At 39.5% G+C, this 23,349-nt stretch overlaps 1 protein-coding gene across 1 annotated transcript in view; it reads left to right on the forward strand.

Moving 5' to 3' along the window:
- The first annotated feature begins 411 nt into the window (after positions 1-411).
- LOC135758157 (haloacid dehalogenase-like hydrolase domain-containing 5) overlaps positions 412-23,349 on the forward strand; it is a 127,267-nt gene continuing 104,329 nt past the window's right edge. Inside the window, exon 1 of the mRNA XM_065273015.1 lies at positions 412-760. Within this exon, the coding sequence (XP_065129087.1) occupies positions 692-760 (69 nt within the window). The 5' untranslated portion in view covers positions 412-691. The remainder of the gene's footprint in view (positions 761-23,349) is intronic.

Below are 23,349 nucleotides of genomic sequence, written 5' to 3' on the forward strand. Positions count from 1 at the left end.
GTAAATGTCCTATATTGTTGAAAATAAAGATTAATGTGCCAAAGACAAACCAGTAGGCAATTTAAGTCACCCTTACCTAATTTTAATCCCTCTTTAGTGTGAAATGTAACTTGCCATTATCAAAATAGCGACAGCTATTGATGAATTAGTTCTCAATAAAAACACACAATCTGTAATATGGTTTCTAAACTAAACATTTTGAATTTGTTTATTACTCAAAAAACAATATATACGCTACCCATCTCGAATAACTTATTGACATATAATTAAAAGAATTCACAGAATGTTCAGTAAAAGTTTTAACCTCCTTAGACCATTATGTTAAATGTAATAAACCTCTACGACAAGACTGAGTCTGTGAGTCAGTGCAGTAATTTAAACTTTCAGTGAAATGCTTCTTTTATATGCACAAGCGAAATTACTATCTGCTGATCACGCCACTCGCAATAGCTCGTCGCGGCGCGTTCCGATTCTGTCGCGTTGCTCGCGTTCAGATGATGGGGTATCCGATTTCCATTCGATTCCTCCATTTGTCGGCGAGGTAGAGTGTTTATTTACTGACTCAAGTGTTTGGACAGATTCGGGCCACCTCCTCTCTGTCGTCACGTCGCACAGCTACAAAAGCTATGGAGGAAACGAATGCAGTCGAAACCGGCCAGAAAAGCGGATCGGATAGCGTTGTGGACGCAAAATGAAGGTCTTGAACGCGCTCGTGTGTGCCAGGCGTGCGGCGGTGGGGCGATGCGGACTGTGCACTCAGGTAACGTCATTGGACAAGTTTACATTAGGCTACTACATCAGTATCATGTGATGTTTGCTTAATACTCCATGCTTCCATTGTTGATACAGATAAAAAAAAATTTAACAAGTAGGAATGTGAATAATTGCTCGTTTTAATTTCTGGGTTGTAGACTCTGTTCCTTTTGTTTTATCAAATAAATGAATGTCAACCTATTAGGTGTCAGTATAAAGCAATGAGACGGACATTCATTTTATATCCTTTTATTTTGCTATGTGCTTGTTTATTTTAGGGGGATTTATGGATTGGATCACAATGTGCCGCCGCCTTTAGTGCAGCATCTTAAAGAAAGTCAAAGATGCTATGTTAGTGCTATTTGATCTCTACACAATGTACAGCGGTAGTGGTATTGATCCAGAGGCGTCATGCCCATTCAAACTGAGGGGGCACCTGCCCCCTTGGTTTTTTTGAGCCAATGGATTTTGCATCCAACCTCAAAATCAAATAAGCGTCCATTAATCTGTTATTTGACCTTTAATCTGTTTAATATGCACAATATATTTACATTCTGTGCCGCATCCTTGTCACTTTTCAGAGATTTTCGCCGTTTTGATAGTGTTTTGATCATGTTACATTACTTTTATTCTGGCGGCAGCTGGCGCTGCAGTCAGAGCGCAGTCGCAGACGTCATCAGTGTCTGGGCGCGCTCACGAGCTCTCTGCTGTTGCTGGCTTGCTGCTGCATTTGGCTATCTGAGAAATTAAAATGTATTAGAAACGCTCACAACATTTCCAAACCCCAGTACGGTAATGTGCAGTTAACCTCCTCTGTGTAGAAAATGTATGGTTTTAAATGTGACCGTCTCGACGTTATATTAAGATTCATCTTCTTGGCACAACGCCAAAGTTCACCAGAGTTCATGCGGGCGCGGAATCTCACATGCTCACATGAGGTAAAATTTAATGCAAAAATCCGTTCCTGTAATAATTTTATCTAAAGATATTTTTTAAAATCTTTATTGAACATTAAAATCAATCACGTGGCTATAGCTTATGTCATTTTCGTTGTTTATATACTTTATGGATTTAAAATTGCATTAATTTTATATGATAATGTTGTTGTGCAAAATGCATTAATGACACAATTAAACAAGCCATTAAGACTTAAATAAAACATGCCGTTTCAGATGTAAATATGATGCAAATTTGTCCTTTTTCCGATTGAATAGTATTTGATATTAAAGTTAGTCATCACTCTTATTTTGGAGGTTTTTGCATGAAAGCAGGGGTTTTCAGATTGTTAGAAATGTAAGTGCCATGGAAAAGACTGAAAGCTCTATAATATTTCGTTTGATGTCTGTGTATGCACACATTTCTGTAAGCTGTTGACACTTTGCCCCCTTAAAAAAAATTGGTGCATGACGCCCCTGTATTGATCCATGCGCCTTACTTGGAAACCGACTCTGTGATTTTCATTATGATTTGGCTCTGGTCACTCCTCTGTATTTGATTCTGAAAATAGGATCTTGGCATTCCTCCAGGACCATCTTGTTAAATAGGACAATTGGGTCAACAATTTATTCTACGCTATATTTGTTACATGTTACATGTGAATACTCTAGTAAAAACAGTAAAATATGCATAATTACTTGCAGCTAAACCTAACCCCAACATTTGTTAATTAGCCAAGCATGTTATTGACTGATCATCTCAAAATGGCCACATATTAATAGATTTATTGGTATAAGCTTTCAGACACACAAGTATATGCACATTACATGAATTGGACTTATCATCAGTTTTTAATATGTTTTCTTATACTGGCCTCTCCATAGTTTCAAATAAAATAGTTTCATGTGTCAGAAACAAAGCATTTGTCATTCAATCTGAAATTCCAAAAAAATATGCTAAAATGGAATAGAATACAGTTATAGTTTATAATTTTCATGGGCGATGTATGGGATATATGCACGGGATATTGGATATTATTGCGATAAATGTGCTGAAGTTATTACAGTAAATATCATATATTGTTGAAAATAAAGATTAATGTGCCAAAGACAAACCAGTAGGTAATTTAAGCCCCCCTTACCTCATTTTAATCCCTCTTTGGTGTGAAATGTAACTTGCCATTATCAGAATAGCGACAGCAAGCAACCCTTGTGGAAAAAGACACAGGAGTGCATGAAGAATTAGTTCTCATTAAGAACACACAATCTGTAATATGGTTTCTAAACTAAACATTTTGAATTTGTTTATTACTCAAAAACAATATATACGCTACCTATCTCGAATAACTTTACCTTAATGACATATTTTAATTAAAAGAATGTTCAGTAAAAGTTTTAACCTCCTTAGACCCGAGCTTTGGTTTGTCTTTTTTCAGATATCTACCAGCTATTTTGGGGTTAGGAAGAATTAATAAATATAACAACCACATTTTTTTTCTTAGAACATGAAGCAGTGCATTTGTCCATGTTTGTGTACAACAGGTTCCAGTTACACAGAATTAAGTATTATGGTGCAAACAACAACAAAAAATCTGATGTCCACATATGTGGGCATCCAGGTCTTAGGAGGTTAAAGGTATTGAAACACGTGTAAATGTAAGAACTTAAGCAGTTGTCCCAAACTGCAAGTTTCAGTAAAGGCACTCTAAGCGAATTCATTCAATTAAAAAAAAAATTTGTTTCAATTAAAATGTATTTATATAGCACTTTTCACAATTGTTAATTGTTTCAAAGCAGCTTTACATTAATAGATGTAGGAAAAAAACAGAATAATCCATAGATAATATAAGAAGAAGAATACAGCGGCTAAGAATAAACTGTACAAGCGAGCGTAGTAATAATTAAGCCAATGTTGGCTGATTCTCCTGGGGATGAAAAAACCCTGGGTATAAAACCCTGTGGGAAAACTCCTAGAAGGACAAAAACCCTTGGGAGAGATTATTTTTATATATATATATATATATATATATATAAACATGGGGGGGCTAGGAAGGGGGTAAGCGGATTAAACTGGTGCAGCCAGTGGTCGTTGGTCGCATATCGGCTGGGCATCACGTTGAAGGACAACCAGTAGATCAGTGGTGTAATGACCTTCACAGCAGCAAGAACTGGGTCTGTTTGTCTCATTGTCCTCGGGTTCGAGGACGAGACAGGGTGAGATAAACAGAATTCTATTAGCGTAGGGGCCGTTCGCATGTAATGTAAGTGTCATACAATACTGTGGTTTAAAATCCACTCGGTTCCAGACAGGCTACCTGTTGCGGCATAAGTATATTACCCTGATGAGTTATGTGAATGCTTTCTTCTGGACAAACTAGCTATTGCGGGATAGGTACATTTACTTGACATTTTATGTGAATGCTTTGTTAAAGAAGAATGTCTTAAGTTTAGACTTAAAGTGATTGACTGTGTCTGATTTTCGAACATTTATTTGGTAAATCATTCCAGAGCTTAGGGTGCTAGATATGAAAATGATGTACCACCTTGATACCCTAGGGATAATTAATTGGCCAGAATATTGTGATCGCAGTGTACGTGATGGAGTGTATTCTGATAGTAATTCTTTAAGATACGAGGGTGCTAGGCCATTTAAGGCTTTGTAGGTGATTAGTAGGGGTGTGAATCGCATGGACCCTCGTGAATCGATTCAGAATAGATTCTCAGGGTCCCGATTTGATTCAGAATCCATTCTTGACATACTAATTTGCATATCTGTGATGTCAATATGTCCCATTTGCTCTCAAAGCCAGGTTAATGTTTGCGCTTTTGCTACTTGTCTCTGAACTGTCGTATACTGTACTTTAATGTAACTAAGGGATAAATAATGTCATTCTTATATACATATTTGTCCTGTTTCTGTTGTAAGACCAGTAAAAATAGTAATTAAACGTGACATATTAATTCTGTATGTTAACCGTCATTAACTTCCACGAACTGACTAACCTTAAGCGTCTAGCATCATCATTTTACACAGTGATCGGCAGTATTACTGTATTTATATAATGCAGCGCACCCAGCGACTGAATAACAAACTATGAGCATATTTTTACAGAAGTATATTCATGTTATATCTAAACAGTCAGCAGATGGTTTAGGGAAACGCCATTAGCACAGTCAGAGTCATTAAATTAAATGCGCTGTTTCTCCCTGCCGCTCACTGAACAGAGAACAGAGTTCTAGATTTTATTTCTTTCTCTTCTGCTCTTGTAAGCTCAGCTGTGCTCGTGAGGTGCGCGCTCTCTTAAGTTGTCCGTGTGCCGCACCGCTCCCCCAGTTGAGTTCTGCCTTTTGGTTTTGATAACGTCACTTTATTATTTGTAAACTAACATTTAAGAACATGATTTTTTGTCCCACCCCTAGTGATTAGTAATATTTTAAATTGTAGGTAGAAGACCTGCCTGTCGCAGGCGAGGAGCCTGGACTGACTCGAGCTGAGAGGGACTGGTGGTGCCTGTGCTCTTGCTGTGCACCTACGGACACAGAAATTGAGTCCGTCTGCTGCAGAGAATTTCACAGTTTCTTCTGGATGAAATTTCTACATCTGATGAGGATATGGACATTTGTGTGGTGAACCACCCAAGCTTCGCACCACATAGGGACAGCAGCGTTCTGGATACATATTTTAGAATACCAAAGGTCAACCGGAAGGCGCAGCCAAAGCCTGCAGGGACAAACGGACGTCTGACTATAAAGTAAGTGTTTCTATTTTATTTGGGAGCGGCTTGCAGAGCTGTGCATTGTGGGAGTTGTTGTCTTCCATACAAATGCGCCCTAAAGTCACTTTCTGTCTTTTTTTCGGTCAAATAGGCACCACATTTGAAATGTATGTTACATTTCGACTACAAATATAACCCTCTTTCAATAAAGATTAATGTTTCCATGGGTGAAATGTCCCTTTAACGGAAAAAAATAACATAACTTAATTAACTAGATGCAGGTCCATGTGAGGTGGGATAATCAGAAGGGTGGCACACTGCAGGTACTGCTCTGGGGACAGGCCTTCACCCTCACCACCTGAGGAGACAGCAAACAAGAACGACAGGGTGGGTTATACAGCAGCGTGATAAAAGATGCAACCCCCTCTCTCTCTAACACACACACGCGTGCAGCCTACTTACGTGTCCCTAGCTTCAAGTGCAAGTTCAATCCTTAAACATCACCGGTGCAGAGACATGCAATGCCACAATTCACATTGGCTCTTGCACAGGAGCATCCTCAGGCATGCATGCTTTTCTTGCAGCGGCAGTATTTGCTGTGTTTGAGTTCAGAAGGTTGTGCCTCTTTCAGCATCATGGTTGCCACCAATTTGCCATTGACAACTTGTCTCCAAAAATCAGTGGCAGCGACCAGGATCACAAAAGATTCCACCAAGAATAAGTGTGCATCCTGCAGGAAGTGACTTGTTCTGAGCTGCCCATGCTTCCCCCATGTAGTTCAACAGGTTAGCTTTATTCTGTGAATTGTGAATGAAGCCTTTCCATTCAGGTATAGGGAGAGTATCATGTGGCTTGTACTCCTTCATTTTGCTGGGGCAGGTCTTCATCCTCTTCTCTCGTTCCTCACCTTTCAGACTTTCAGCAGGATAGACATCATATTGATCACTAACAAAGTGGATGCAGTCACACTTGTCTGAGAGGATTCCAAGGAGCTTCCTCGGGTACTTTCCTTGCAGTTAATGGAAGGTGCCACTCCCAAGATGTTAGTAACGTTGAATGAATGCCATTGCATCTACTACCATTCCAACAGGCTTGTCAGATGGTGTTAGATTGTCCACTTCCCCCCTTGAGCTGCCAAGGGCTGTCTTGATTGCAACCAGGTAGTCTGCCTTGTTTCCTTTCCTTCCCGCAGGATGCACACTTATTCTTGGTGGAATCTTTTGTGATCCTGGTCACACTATTGTATTGGCATTGCATGTCTCTGCACCGGGGATGTTTAAGGATTGAACTTGCGCTTGAAGACAGGGACACGTAAGTAGGTTGCACGCGTGTGTGTGTTAGAGAGAGAGGGGTTGCATCTTTTATCACGCTGCTGTATAACCCACCCTGTCATTCTTGTTTGCTGGCTCCTCAGGTTGTGAGGGTGAAGGCCTGTCCCCAGAGCAGTATCTGCAGTGTCCCACCCTTCTGATTATCCCACCTCACATGGACCTGCATCTAGTTAATTAAGTTGTTATTTTTTTCTGTTAAAGGGACATTTCACCCATGGAAACATTCATCTTTATTAAAAGAGGTTCATATTTGTGGTCGAAATGTAACATACATTTCAAATGTGGTGCCTATTTGACCGAAAAAAAGACAGAAAGTGACTTTAGGGCGCATTTGTATGGAAGACAACAACTCCCACAATGCACAGCTCTGCAAGCCACTTCCAAATAAAATAGAAACACTTACTTTATAGTCAGATGTCCGTTTGTCCTGCAGGCTTTGGCTGTCACTTCCAGTTGACCTTTGGTATTCTAAAATATGTATCCAGAACGCTGCTGCCCATATGCGGTGCGAAGCTTGGGTGGTTCACCACACAAATGTCCATATCCTCATCAGATGTAGAAATTTCGTCCAGAAGAAACTGGCATCTTTGAAATTCTCTGCAGCAGACGGACTCAATTTCTGTGTCTGTAGGCGCACAGCAAGAGCACAGGCACCACCAGTCCCTCCCAGCTTGAGTCAGTCCAGGCTCATCGCCTGCAACAGGCAGGTCTTCTTCCTCGTCTTCTGCCTTCTACAGGCAGATCTTCAACTCGGTCTTCTACCTCCTGTTCCTCCATCTGCCTCAGCTGCTCTTCCCTGTATTGTGGCTCATAAAGATAGCCATGAACATTAGATTCGAGCATCACGCTTTCAAAATCACCCTCTTCCCTATCATATTGATTTTTAGCTTAGCTTCCAAAAAGATGGCAGCTGTATCATTTATTTTCGTGTATTTTTGTAAGTCCCACCCACTAATCTGTAATAGGTCTGTAACGTGAGTGGGTCCCACCCAAAGCCCCCCTGGAAAAATAAGGACAGAGTGTTTGTAGTCTTACACCCTCGACAAAGATATAGCAATTCCTTCTTTCAATGATGCAAAATGACGATTTTTACATCATTGAAAGAAGGAAGTGCAACACTGAAATCTGTATTTCTCCTGTCTCAGGGGAAACTGACAATGATGCATGACCATTCACAAACATGACTGGGTTTCTAAAGCTACAAAACTTAATGCAAATGGGTGAAGTGTCTCTTTAAAGTTGTAATAGTTGTCATCTGAGGCAATAAAATAATTAAAGCCATTTTGCTGTATTATATTTATTGTGTGACACATTTCCATTGGGAGAACAAGGTTATGTTGAAATTAAAAAGATCCCTAGACCATGATGTTTAATAATGTGGACATTAAAAATCATGTTATCAGTAGTCTTTCGGAATTTTGAAAGTAGCCAAAAATTCTATTAAGGTTCTGAGCCTGTTGATCGCCAACTAGTAGTAAAATCATCACAGATCCATTGATTTTGATTGAATACATTTTTCTGTGGAATGTGTATACTGTTTGGTGAAAAGAATGGTATATTGACTGATGTCATAACTTGGGGGAATAGTTGATTGCCAATGAAGTAAAGAGGAAAATATTGGAAAAAAGTGAAAGAACGCCTACTTTTTTTATTAAATTGATGCAAAATTATGCAAAAATGTGTTTTAAGAGTTATTTTTTCAGTGGATGTTGTCAGCACATGTGTTCTGTGTATCTGGAATGCATTTATTGACAGCTTATCCAACCCACTGAGGATTTGAGGAAACAAACATTTTTCAAAATGTTCTGATAAAAATAAAGGGTGCATACACTATAATAATAATAATAATAATAATAATACATTTGATTTATAATGCACTTTTCGTTCCGAAGAATCTCAAAGTGCTACAAGGATAGCGACCAGGGCCGGCCCTGGCCAATTTGCTGCCCTAGGCAAGATTTCAGCTGGTGCCCTTTAGAATCACAGAATCACAATTGTGTTCCAATCATTTTGCTCATAAACTTATACAGAAACACAAACTGCACAGCTTTGTCTTGTTTTTCTTTATTTTGAAAATATTTTGGAATCAAACACAAACACACACGCACGCACGCATACTGTGGCTAAACTGCACTGAAGCGGCAGTTTAAAATACAAACCCAGAATTTAGCGAACGTCAAGAACAAGAAAGCGGAAACAACAATCAGACCGAGACGCGGGATTTAGGCAAGGCAAGGCAAGGCAAGTTTATTTGTATAGCACATTTCATACACAGAGGTCATTCAAAGTGCTTTACACCAGAGATGGGGAGTCTCAAACTCGAGTGCGACTTAAGTCGCACACACAGTGACTTCAGACTCGACTTGAGACTCAACCCTCAAAGACTTCAGACTCGACTCGGACTCGAGCCGCGCGACTCGTGAACAATGTTTATTTTTAGGAAACGTCTGATGAGCTCGCTGTCATAGCACCCTCCGTTACCTACAACCTGCCCACGACGTAACACGTGACGTATTTGCTCCGCGCGCGCAGCCGCGAACGTACATGTCGACTGTCCCTGCAGGCAGCTGCTGCTGTGGCATTCATCTGAAGCTATGGGTAGTGCTGTGACGGATCCGCGGTTCAGCTTGCATGCGATTTGCGGAGTAATATGCAATTTAAATAGGGTACGTTTATCATTAACGTTGTAGCGATTCAGCGGGAGGAGGGGAATAAAGTTATTTGAAACACTATAAACCTCCGACTGTAATACTACGGGGATTCCCAAGGGAATCTTAGATTTTAGCTCAAAAGGGAATATTATGTATAACTAACTGTAATTAATTATACAAGTTTATCAGGTTTTACCTGGCGTAGCAGAATTAATAATAACAATTAATTAATATGTTCGTCCACCGAAGACATATATCCATAATCGTATATTAACGTCTAAGAAATGTTAATTTCATGGCCTTTAAAATTAACCTTCTTACTGATATACAGTGCTACTCGCAGCGTGTAGCTGGATCAAAAGGCAGAAATAGTGACTTTAATTTCGTGAGCATTGAACACAGAAACAATTCAATTGTGAAAATGCAAAATCGGTTTATTAACTACAAAACGAAGTACACACAATGACTAACTAAACATACGCATATACAAATATAGCTGCAAGCAGCAATGCCGGGGTCAAGCCAAAAAGGGCACAGAAGAAAGTAAAGTTGAATTCGGATGAGCAGTTTAAAGAACCTGGGAAAATCTCTTGATTTCAGACTAAATAATATAACAGTTATCAGCAAAAAAGCTGTGTTTTCATTCAGTGTCATCTCTCCCTCTCTTCTCGAGGAGCATTGACAACTAGAGCACTGAAGAAAATGTGAGTGGTGCTTGCAGTGGCAATTCTCAGCTCACAAAATGTTACAGTGGTGTTAATGAGTCAAAAGAGACCACCCCCATGTCTCTATGATGTTCTGATGCAGAGATATAGCTCTTGTAAAAAGGATTGATAAGGTATCCTAATTGGTTGGTAAGGAGTTAATTGGCATGCACCAATGATCTCCAAGCCATGAAAGGAATAATACATGATGACCCAAGATTTTAGATGTACTGTTGGAGTAGTTTTAGGCAAAAATACCATATTTCTATCTCAAAACCACTAGGTGGCGCAATGACAAAGTTGTGCATGCAACCTCAGTTCATAACTGTGTTACATGTAGCTAGTTTTATGACTATACACTTTAGTTTAGTGAAGAAATAGTTGTATGACCATAGGGCTTGCTTGAAATGAAAAATTTTATTCAATTATAGGGCCACCTAGTGGTTCAGGCATACCAATTTTTTTGTGTGGCCTCAGACTCTGCTCATACATCAGCGTATCAAATCTGGTGAAAAAAATTCTTTTCGTTGCGAAGTTATAACAATTTATGTATAAAAACACAAATTGTAAAAGGTAATTTTTCGTTTTTTGCAATTTTCGGCCATTTCTGATGAAAATTTTAATATAACGCCAATAGAACTTTTTGTTCAGAAGGTATTGCAATGTTCTTCCTATGGTGTTTTCGAGTCGATCGGAATAACGCTCGCGGAGATATTCACGCATGTTTTGTAAGTGCTGTTTTGCTACGCAGGGCTAACCGTAAGGCGAAATCTAGCATGTTTGGTATCGTTGGACTCGGCGACTATTCAGGACTCCTAAAAATCAAGTACCGTCAAAATACGTTGATCACAGCCAAAGTTATAGGTGTAAATAGCATCTGTCTGGCCACTAGGTGGCGCTGCGACGAAACTGTGCATGCACACTCAGTTCCTGACTGGCATCACAAGTACCAAGTGTCGTGTCAATAGGCCTAAGTTTGACGAAGATACAGCCTAAAATCTATTTTTTTGCGCTCTACGTAAAATTCGTTAAGGTGGTATTTGACAACGGATTGCTGTATCGAAATTCTTTTGATAACTTTTTGCCATGAGTGTCTCAAGATGATACATACCAATTTTCGTGGCAATCAGACAAAAGCTCTAGGACGAGTTCGAAAAAGTAGGTTTTTCGAATAATTCAAAATGGCGGGAAAATTTTCATGACGGAAAATGACGTCATAGAGTGTAATCGAATCGTCTTGAGCCAAGGAATCAGAGGAAGCAAGAATTTTGTTTCTAGGACTTACGGATCAGAAGTTATAAGCAAAAACATAAGTGCAATTTTGGACTGTTGGTGGCGCTAGCGGGTTTGACATAGAGACTCCAAATTTGCTGTGGGGACACATTGGAGTGTCCTTTATCAGTGTGCCAAATTTCATAACTTTCCTACGTACGGTTCTATGGGCTGCCATAGACCGCAATGGCGGAAGAAGAATAACTAATAATAATAATAAATATAGCTGCAAGCAGCGATACCGGGGTCAAGCCAAACATGGCAAAAAATGATTCATACGTGATGACTGCCATGATTTAACATCTAAGTTTGCATTAGTTTTATGAAAAAAACAATTTATTCGTATCTTGAGACCACTAGGTGGCACTGTGCTGAAAGAATAGATGGTGCCTCAGGTCATGACTGTGATGACACAAACCAAATTTAGTGTAAATACAATAAAGCGATACGGAGATATAGCCTTAAATGACTTGACCACTAGGGGGCACTGCCCAAAAATAAATTGTGACTCAGGTCTTGATTGTGATGACACCCACCAAATTTGGTGTGAATACAATAAAGAGATGCAGAGATATAGCCTTAAATGACTTGACCACTAGGGGGCACTGACCAAAAAATAAATTGTGACTCAGGTCTTGTTTGTGATGACACCCACCAAATTTGGTGTAAATACGATAAAGAGATGCAGAGATATAGCTTCAAATCTCTTGACCACTAGGGGGCACCGAAAAGTTTACAAGTCCTCCCAGAACATGTTGCTGATGAACCATACCAAGTTTCATAACAATACGCAATTGCGTTTCTGAAATACTTAAACTTAAAGAAAAATTCAAAATGGCCGACACACAAAATGGCCGACCAAAAACCATTTGGTATCGTTTGACTCGGCATGCCTCATGAAATCTAACAAGACCAGTCTCATAATTTTACATTCAAATTTGCAGTAGTTATAAGCAAAAATAGACATTTTTTTATATATCGTGACCAGTAGGGGGCAGTGTGGCGAAATGGTGCATGCACCCTCAGGGCATCACTGTTATGACATTTACCAAGTCTCATATTAATACGCATAAGTTTTGCGAAGATACAGGCTCAAACACATTTTGACGTGCTCGCTCTCGCATTCTTTGATGCGTTATACGACAACGGATAGGTCTACCGAAAATCTTTTGATAACTTTTTGTATAGAGTGTCTATAGACGATGCATACCAAAAATCAAGCCAATCACACGAGCGCTCTAGAAGGAGTTCGAAAAAGTAGCTGTTCAATATAATTCAAAATGGCCGACAGGAAGTAGGTTTGACTCAGACATATTTGGTACAGTCGGACTCAGCATGAGCCAAGGAATCAATAGAGTGAAGTCTTATGTCATAGTGGCAATTTAATCAAATGATATAAAGATTTAAAAAAATTGTTTTACATATCCTGACCACTAGGTGGCGCCGTCCTAAAGATTTATAGGTGCGCTCAGAACATGTCACTGATGAACCATGCCAAATTTCGTAGCGATACGCCATTCTGTTTGTGAAATACTGAGCTTAATGAGAAAATTCAAAATGGCCGACACCCAAAATGGCCGAGCGAAAACCGTTTGGTATCGTTTGACTCGGCATGCCTCAAGGAATCTAACAAGACCACCTTCATGATTTTAGACTCAAGTTTGAAGTAGTTATAAGCGAAAATAAGCATTTTTCGAATCTCGTAACCACTAGGTGGCGCTGTGACGAAACGTTGCAGGCACCCTCAGGTCATGACTGTTATGACATATACCAATTTTCGTGTCGATACAATAAAGTTTTGCGAAGATAAGGCCTCACGTCCGTTTTGGCGTGCTCGCCGCCATATATTTTGTCAATTTATCTGAGAACGCATTGGTCTATCAAAAAGCTTTTGATAACTTTTTGTCTTGGGTGTCTCTAGATGCTACATACCAAAGGACATGCAAATCGGACAAACGGTCTAGGAGGAGTTCGAAAAAGTAGGTTTTTCAAAAAATTCAAAATGGCGGAAAGATGTGCATGACACAAATGACATCAATGTGTGCATTTGAATCACCATGAGTCAAGGATTCAGAGGAAACAAGAATTTTGTTTCTAGGACTCATGGGTCAGAAGTTATGAGCATGAACATAAGTGGATTTTTGGACTGTTGGTGGCGCTAGAGGGTTTGAGTCAGACACACCAATGTTGCTATAGTAACTTCTGAGACTGTCCTCTACATGTGTGCCAAAATTCATAACTTTCCTATGTACGGTTCTATGGGCTGCCATTGACTTTCGGCGGAAGAACGAGGAAGAAAAATAATAATAATAAATATAGCTGCAAGCAGCGATACCGGGGTCAAGCCAAACATGGCAAAAATGATTCATACGTGATGACGGTCATGATTCAAGATCTAAGTTTGCATTAGTTTTAGGGAAAAAAATTGCAATTTTTTGTATCTTGAGACCACTAGGTGGCACTGTGCCGAAACAATAGATGGTGCCTCAGGCCATGACTGTGATGACACATACCAAATTGAGTGTAAATACGATAAAGCGATACGGAGATATAGCCTTAAATGACTTGACCACTAGGGGGCACTGACCAAAACAATAGATGGTGACTCAGGTCATGATTGTGATGACACCCACCAAATTTGGTGTAAATACGATAAAGAGATGCAGAGATATAGCTTCAAATCTCTTGACCACTAGGGGGCGCCAAAAAGTTTACAAGCCCTCTCAGAACATGTTGCTGATGAACCATACCAAGTTTCATAACAATACGCAATTGCGTTTCTGAAATGCTTGAACTTAAAAAAAACTCAAAATGGCCGACACACAAAATGGCCGACCAAAAACCATTTGGTATCGTTTGACTCGGCATGCCTCACGAAATCTAACAAGACTACTCTCATAATTTTACATTTAAGTTTGCAGTAGTTATAAGCAAAAATAGAAATTTTTATATCTCGTGACCACTAGGGGGCGCTGTGACGAAACGGTGCATGCACCCTTACGTCATCACTGTTATGACATATACCAGGTCTCATATCAATACGCAAAATTTTTGCGAAGATACAGGCTCAAACACATTTTGGCGTGCTCGCCCTCGCATTCTTTGATGTGTAATACGACAACGGATAGGTCTACCGAAAAGCTTTTGATAACTTTTTGTCTAGAGTGTCTCTAGATGATGTGTACCAAAAATCAAGCCAATCAAACAAGCGCTCTAGGAGGAGTTCGAAAAAGTAGGTGTTCAATATAATTCAAAATGGCCGACAGGAAGTAGGTTTGACTCAGACATATTTGGTACCGTCAGACTTAGCAAGAGCCAAGGAATCAATAGAGTGAAGTCTCATGTCAGTGTGGCAAATGAATCAAATGCTATAAAGATTTTAAACAATTTCTTTACATATCCTGACCACTAGGTGGCGCTGTCCTAAAGATTTATAGGTGCGCTCAGAACATGTCACTGATGAACCATGCCAAATTTCGTAGCGATACGCAATTTTGTTTGTGAAATACTGAACTTAATGAGAAAATTCAAAATGGCCGACACCCAAAATGGCCGACCGAAAACCGTTTGTTATCGTTTGACTCGGCATGCCTCAAGGAATCTAACAAAACCACCTTCATGATTTTAGACTCAAGTTTGAAGTAGTTATAAGCAAAAATAAGCATTTTTCGAATCTCGTGACCACTAGGTGGCGCTGAGACGAAACGTTGCAGGCACCCTCAGGTCATGACTGTAATGACATATACCAAGTTTCGTGTCGATACACAAAAGTTTTGCGAAGATACGGCCTCACGTCCGTTTTGGCGTGCTCGCCGCCTTATATGTTGTCACTGTATACGAGAACGCATTGGTCTATCAAAAAGCTTTTGATAACTTTTTGTCTGGGGTGTCTCTAGATGCTACATACCAAATGACATGCAAATCGGACAAACGCTCTAGGAGGAGTTCGAAAAAGTAGGTTTTACGGAAAATTCTAAATGGCGGAAAGATGTGCATGACACAAATGACATCAATGTGTGCAATTGAATCATCATGAGCCAAGGATTCAGAGGAAACAAGAATTTATTGTCTAGGACTCACGGGTCAGAAGTTATGAGCATGAACATAAGTGGATTTTTGGACTGTTGGTGGCGCTAGAGGGTTTGAGTTAGACACACCAATGTTGCTATAGTAACTTCTAAGACTGTCCTCTACATGTGTGCCAAATTACATAACTTTCCTACGTACGGTTCTATGGGCTGCCATTGACTTCAATGGCGGAAGAACTAGGATGAATAATAATAAGAAAACTAACAATAACAATAGGTGTCTACGCCACTTCGTGGCTTGACCCCTAAATATAGCTGCAAGCAGCAATCACCGGGGTCAAGCCGAAAAGGGCACAGCAGAAAGTAAAGTTGACTTCGGATGAGCAGTTAAAAAACCTAGGAAAATCTCTTGATTTCAGACAAAACAATATAACAGTTATCAGCAAAAAAGCTGTGTTCTCATTTAGGCAAGGCAAGGCAAGGCAAGTTTATTTGTATAGCACATTTCATACACAGAGGTCATTCAAAGTGCTTTACACAGAGATGAGAAAACAATATATAAAAAAAGAAAAAGAAAATGTAAAAATAAGATATACACGATAAGATCACAATAAAGACATGAGAATTTTAAATAACAATTAAAGAAAATAAATGTGATTTTAATAAAACAGTTTAAAATATTAAAAAGAATAAAACAGGAGTAAAAGTGACTTGAGTTAAAAGTGCAGTCAGTGTGAAGCAGCACAGTGCTCATTCAGTAAATGCAGAGTTAAACAGATGTGTTTTTAATCTAGATTTAAAAGTGTTTACTGTTGAAGCACATCTGATCTCTTCTGGAAGTTGATTCCAGCTAGAGGTGGCATAATAACTAAATGCTGACGCACCTTGTTTTGAGTGAACCCTTGGTATTTCTAACTGACCGGATCCTAATGATCTGAGTAATCTTTTAGGTTTATATTCAGTTAGCATATCTGTCATGTATTTGAGTCCTAAGCCATGAAGTGATTTATAAACGGGTAACAATACTTTAAAGTCTATTCTAAATGTAACAGGAATTTAGTGAAATCTCTCCCTCTCTTTCGACGAGCATTGATAACTAGAACACTGAAGTAAAAATAAGTGGTGCTTGCAGTGGCAATACTCAGCTCACAAAATGTTACAGTGGTGTTAATGAGTCAAAAAAGCCCACCCCCGTGTCTCTACGATGTTCTGACACAGAGATATAGCTCTTGCAAAACGGTTGATAAGGTATTCTCATTGGTTGCTAGGGAGTGAATTGACAACCATCAGTGGATTATAGTCAAAGCCATGAAAGGAATAATCCATGATGACTCATGGTTTTAGATGTGTTGTTGCAGTAGTTTTAGGCAAAAAATGCCATATTTCTATCTCAAAACCAGTAGGTGGCACAATGACAAAATTGTGCATTCAACCTGAGGTCATAACTGTGTTACATCTAGCTAGTTTTATGAGTATACACTTTAATTTAGTGAAGAAACAGTTGGATGACCATAGGGCTTGCTTGATATGTAAGATTTTGTTCAATTATAGGGCCACCTAGTGGTTCAGGCATACCAATTTTTTTGTGTGGCTTCAGACTCTGCTCATACATCAGCGTATCAAATCTGGTGAAAAAATTTCTTTTCGTTGCGAAGTTATAACCATTTATGTATAAAAACACAAATTGTAAAAGGTAATTTTTCGTTTTTTGCAATTTTCGGCCATTTCTGATGAAAATTTTAATATAACGCCAATAGAACTTTTTGTTCAGAAGGTAATGCAATGTTCTTCCTATGGTGTTTTCGAGTCGATCGGAATAACGCTCGCGGAGATATTCGCGCATGTTTTTTAAGTGCTGTTTTGCTGCGCAGGGCTAACCGTAAGGCGAAATCTGGGATGTTTGGTATCGTTGGACTCGGCGACTATTCAGGACTCCTAAAAATCAAGTCCCGTCAAAATACGTTGATCACAGCCAAAGTTATAGGTGAAAAAAACATCTGTCTGGCCACTAGGTGGCGCTGCGACGAAACTGTGCATGCACACTCAGTTCCTGACTGGCATCACAAGTACCAAGTGTCGTGTCAATAGGCCTAAGTTTGACGAAGATACAGCCTAAATTCTGTTTTTTTGTGCTCTACGTAAAATTTGTTGACGCGCTATACGACAACGGATTGGTTTATCGAAATTCTTTTGATAACTTTTTGCCGTGAGGGTCTCTAGATGCTACATACCAATTTTCGCGGCAATCGGGCAAAAGCTCTAGGACGAGTTCGAAAAAGTAGGTTTTACGAATAATTCAAAATGGCGGAAAAATTTTCATGACGGAAAATGACGTCATAGGGTCCAGTCGAATCGGCTTGAGCCAAGGAATCAGAGGAAACAAGAATTTCGTTTCTAGGACCTACGGATCAGAAGTTATAAGCAAAAACATAAGTGCAACTTTGGACTGTTGGTGGCGCTAGAGGGTTAGAGATAGAGACTCCAAATTTGCTGTGGGGACACATTGGACGGTCCTTTATCAGTGTGCCAAAATTCATAACTTTCCTATGTACGGTTCTATGGGCTGCCATTGACTTTCGGCGGAAGAACGAGGAAGAAAAATAATAATAATAATAATAATAAGAAAACTAACAATAACAATAGGGTTCTACGCCCCTTCGGGGCTTGACCCCTAATAATAAGAAAACTAACAATAACAATAGGGTTCTACGCCCCTTCGGGGCTTGACCCCTAAATATAGCTGCAAGCAGCAATACCGGGGTCAAGCCGAAAAGGGCACAGAAGGATGTAAAGTTGCGTTTGGATAAGCAGACTGAAGAACCTAGGTAAACCTAATGATTTCAGATGAAAAATGCAAAGGTAATCAACAAAAATAATCTATATTCTTGTCTACTGCAACTGTCCTTCGGTTATTGACAATCATGGAACATTAGAGCACTGAAGGACATGTATGTGATGCTTACAGTGGGCAAACATGGGTCACAACATGTTACAACAAGTTAAAAGAGTCAAAAGAGACCATCCCCATGTCTCTGTGATGTTCTGATACAGAGAAAAAGCTCTTGCAAAAACAGTTGATAACGTATTCTCATTGGTTGCTAGAGAGTAAATGGACATCCTCTAGTGATTATAGTCAAAGCCATGAAAGGAATAATCCATGATGACTCATGGTTTTAGAAGTGTTGTTGCAGTAGTTTTAGGCAAAAAATGCCATATTCTATCTCAAAACCAGTAGGTGGCGCAATGACAAAATTCGTGCATGCAACCTCAGGTCATAAATGTGTTACATCTAGCTAGTTTTATGACTATACACTTTAGTTTAGTGAAGAAACAGTTGTATGACCATAGGGTGGCTTGATTTCAAAGGTTTTGTTCAATTATAAGGCCAACTAGTGGTGCAACCATACAATTTTTTTTGTGTAGCCTCAGACTGTGGTCGTACATCAGCGTATCAAATATGGTGAATAAATCTCTTTGCGTTACGAAGTTATAACCATTTATGTGTAAAAACACAAAATTTAAAGGTAATTTTTCGTTTTTTGCAATTTTCGGCCATTTCTGATGAAAATTTTAATATAGTGCCAATAGAACTTTTTGTTCAGAAGGTAATGCAATATTCTTCCTATGATGTTTTCGAGTCGATCAGAATTACGCTCGCGGAGATATTCGCGCGTGTTTTTTAAGTGCTGTTTTGCTGCGCAGGGCTAACCGTAAAGCGAAATCTGGCATGTTTGGTATCGTTGGACTCGGCGACTATTCAGGACTCCTAAAAATCAAGTCCCGTCAAAATACGTTGATCACAGCCAAAGTTATAGGTGTAAAAAACATCTGTCTGGCCACTAGGTGGCGCTGCGACGAAACTGTGCATGCACACTCAGTTCCTGACTGGCATCACAAGTACCAAGTGTCGTGTCAATAGGCCTAAGTTTGACGAAGATACAGCCTAAAATCTGTTTTTTTGCGCTCTACGTAAAATTTGTTAACGCGCTATACGACAACGGATTGGTTTATCGAAATTCTTTTGATAACTTTTTGCCGAGAGGGTCTCTAGATGCTACATACCAAATTTCGCGACAATCGGGTAAAAACTCTAGGACGAGTTCGCAAAAGTAGGTTTTACAAATAATTACAAATGACGGAAAAATTTTCATGACGGAAAATAACGTCATAGGGTCCAGTCGAATCGGCTTGAGCCAAGGAATCAGAGGAAACAAGAATTTCGTTTCTAGGACCTACGGATCAGAAGTTATAAGCAAAAACATAAGTGCAACTTTGGACTGTTGGTGGCGCTAGAGGGTTAGAGATAGAGACTCCAAATTTGCTGTGGGGACACATTGGACTGTCCTTTATCAGTGTGCCAAAATTCATAACTTTCCTATGTACGGTTCTATGGGCTGCCATTGACTTTCGGCGGAAGAACGAGGAAGAAAAATAATAATAATAATAATAATAAGAAAACTAACAATAACAATAGGGTTCTACGCCCCTTCGGGGCTTGACCCCTAATAAGAAAACTAACAATAACAATAGGGTTCTACGCCCCTTCGGGGCTTGACCCCTAAATATAGCTGCAAGCAGCAATACCGGGGTCAAGCCGAAAAGGGCACAGAAGGATGTAAAGTTGCGTTTGGATAAGCAGACTGAAGAACCTAGATAAACCTAATGATTTCAGATGAAAAAATGCAAAGGTAATCAACAAAAATAATCTATATTCTTGGCTACTGCAACTGTCCTTCGGTTATTGACAATCATGGAACATTAGAGCACTGAAGGACATGTATGTGATGCTTACAGTGGGCAAACATGGGTCACAACATGTTACAAGAAGTTAAAAGAGTCAAAAGAGACCATCCCCATGTCTCTGTGATGTTCTGATACAGAGAAAAAGCTCTTGCAAAAACAGTTGATAACGTATTCTCATTGGTTGCTAGAGAGTAAATGGACATCCTCTAGTGATTATAGTCAAAGCCATGAAAGGAATAATCCATGATGACTCATGGTTTTAGATGTGTTGTTGCAGTAGTTTTAGGCAAAAAATGCCATATTCTATCTCAAAACCAGTAGGTGGCGCAATGACAAAATTCGTGCATGCAACCTCAGGTCATAAATGTGTTACATCTAGCTAGTTTTATGACTATACACTTTAGTTTAGTGAAGAAACAGTTGTATGACCATAGGGTGGCTTGATTTCAAAGGTTTTGTTCAATTATAAGGCCAACTAGTGGTGCAACCATACAATTTTTTTTGTGTAGCCTCAGACTGTAGTCGTACATCAGCGTATCAAATATGGTGAAAAAATCTCTTTGCGTTACGAAGTTATAACCATTTATGTGTAAAAACACAAAATTTAAAGGTAATTTTTCGTTTTTTGCAATTTTCGGCCATTTCTGATGAAAATTTTAATATAGTGCCAATAGAACTTTTTGTTCAGAAGGTAATGCAATATTCTTCCTATGATGTTTTCGAGTCGATCAGAATTACGCTCGCGGAGATATTCGCGCGTGTTTTTTAAGTGCTGTTTTGCTGCGCAGGGCTAACCGTAAGGCGAAATCTGGCATGTTTGGTATCGTTGGACTCGGCGACTATTCAGGACTCCTAAAAATCAAGTCCCGTCAAAATATGTTGATCACAGCCAAAGTTATAGGTGTAAAAAACATCTGTCTGGCCACTAGGTGGCGCTGCGACGAAACTGTGCATGCACACTCAGTTCCTGACTGGCATCACAAGTACCAAGTGTCGTGTCAATAGGCCTAAGTTTGACGAAGATACAGCCTAAAATCTGTTTTTTTGCACTCTACGAAAATTTTGTTGACGCGCTATACGACAACGGATTGGTTTATCGAAATTCTTTTGATAACTTTTTGCCGTGAGGGTCTCTAGATGCTACATACCAATTTTCGCGGCAATCGGGTAAAAACTCTAGGACGAGTTCGCAAAAGTAGGTTTTACGAATAATTCAAAATTGCGGAAAAAATTTCATGACGGAAAATGACGTCATAGGGTCCAATCGAATCGGCTTAAGCCAAGGAATCAGAGGAAGCAAGAATTTTGTTTGTGGGACTTACGGATCAGAAGTTATAAGCAAAAACATAAGTGCAACTTTGGACTGTTGGTGGCGCTAGCGGGTTAGACATAGAGACTCCAAATTTGCTGTGGGGACACATTGGACTGTCCTTTATCAGTGTGCCAAATTTCATAACTTTCCTACGTACGGTTCTATGGGCTGCCATAGACCGCAATGGCGGAAGAAGAATAACTAATAATAACAAGCAGCGATACCGGGGTCAAGCCAAACATGGCAAAAAATGATTCATACGTGATGACTGCCATGATTTAACATCTAAGTTTGCATTAGTTTTATGAAAAAAACAATTTATTCGTATCTTGAGACCACTAGGTGGCACTGTGCTGAAAGAATAGATGGTGCCTCAGGTCATGACTGTGATGACACAAACCAAATTTAGTGTAAATACAATAAAGCGATACGGAGATATAGCCTTAAATGACTTGACCACTAGGGGGCACTGCCCAAAAATAAATTGTGACTCAGGTCTTGATTGTGATGACACCCACCAAATTTGGTGTGAATACAATAAAGAGATGCAGAGATATAGCCTTAAATGACTTGACCACTAGGGGGCACTGACCAAAAAATAAATTGTGACTCAGGTCTTGTTTGTGATGACACCCACCAAATTTGGTGTAAATACGATAAAGAGATGCAGAGATATAGCTTCAAATCTCTTGACCACTAGGGGGCACCGAAAAGTTTACAAGTCCTCCCAGAACATGTTGCTGATGAACCATACCAAGTTTCATAACAATACGCAATTGCGTTTCTGAAATACTTAAACTTAAAGAAAAATTCAAAATGGCCGACACACAAAATGGCCGACCAAAAACCATTTGGTATCGTTTGACTCGGCATGCCTCATGAAATCTAACAAGACCAGTCTCATAATTTTACATTCAAATTTGCAGTAGTTATAAGCAAAAATAGACATTTTTTTATATATCGTGACCAGTAGGGGGCAGTGTGGCGAAATGGTGCATGCACCCTCAGGGCATCACTGTTATGACATTTACCAAGTCTCATATTAATACGCATAAGTTTTGCGAAGATACAGGCTCAAACACATTTTGACGTGCTCGCTCTCGCATTCTTTGATGCGTTATACGACAACGGATAGGTCTACCGAAAATCTTTTGATAACTTTTTGTATAGAGTGTCTATAGACGATGCATACCAAAAATCAAGCCAATCACACGAGCGCTCTAGAAGGAGTTCGAAAAAGTAGCTGTTCAATATAATTCAAAATGGCCGACAGGAAGTAGGTTTGACTCAGACATATTTGGTACAGTCGGACTCAGCATGAGCCAAGGAATCAATAGAGTGAAGTCTTATGTCATAGTGGCAATTTAATCAAATGATATAAAGATTTAAAAAAATTGTTTTACATATCCTGACCACTAGGTGGCGCCGTCCTAAAGATTTATAGGTGCGCTCAGAACATGTCACTGATGAACCATGCCAAATTTCGTAGCGATACGCCATTCTGTTTGTGAAATACTGAGCTTAATGAGAAAATTCAAAATGGCCGACACCCAAAATGGCCGAGCGAAAACCGTTTGGTATCGTTTGACTCGGCATGCCTCAAGGAATCTAACAAGACCACCTTCATGATTTTAGACTCAAGTTTGAAGTAGTTATAAGCGAAAATAAGCATTTTTCGAATCTCGTAACCACTAGGTGGCGCTGTGACGAAACGTTGCAGGCACCCTCAGGTCATGACTGTTATGACATATACCAATTTTCGTGTCGATACAATAAAGTTTTGCGAAGATAAGGCCTCACGTCCGTTTTGGCGTGCTCGCCGCCATATATTTTGTCAATTTATATGAGAACGCATTGGTCTATCAAAAAGCTTTTGATAACTTTTTGTCTTGGGTGTCTCTAGA

Source organism: Paramisgurnus dabryanus, chromosome 14 (genome assembly GCF_030506205.2).
Source record: "Paramisgurnus dabryanus chromosome 14, PD_genome_1.1, whole genome shotgun sequence".
Taxonomy (NCBI): Eukaryota; Metazoa; Chordata; class Actinopteri; order Cypriniformes; family Cobitidae; genus Paramisgurnus; species Paramisgurnus dabryanus.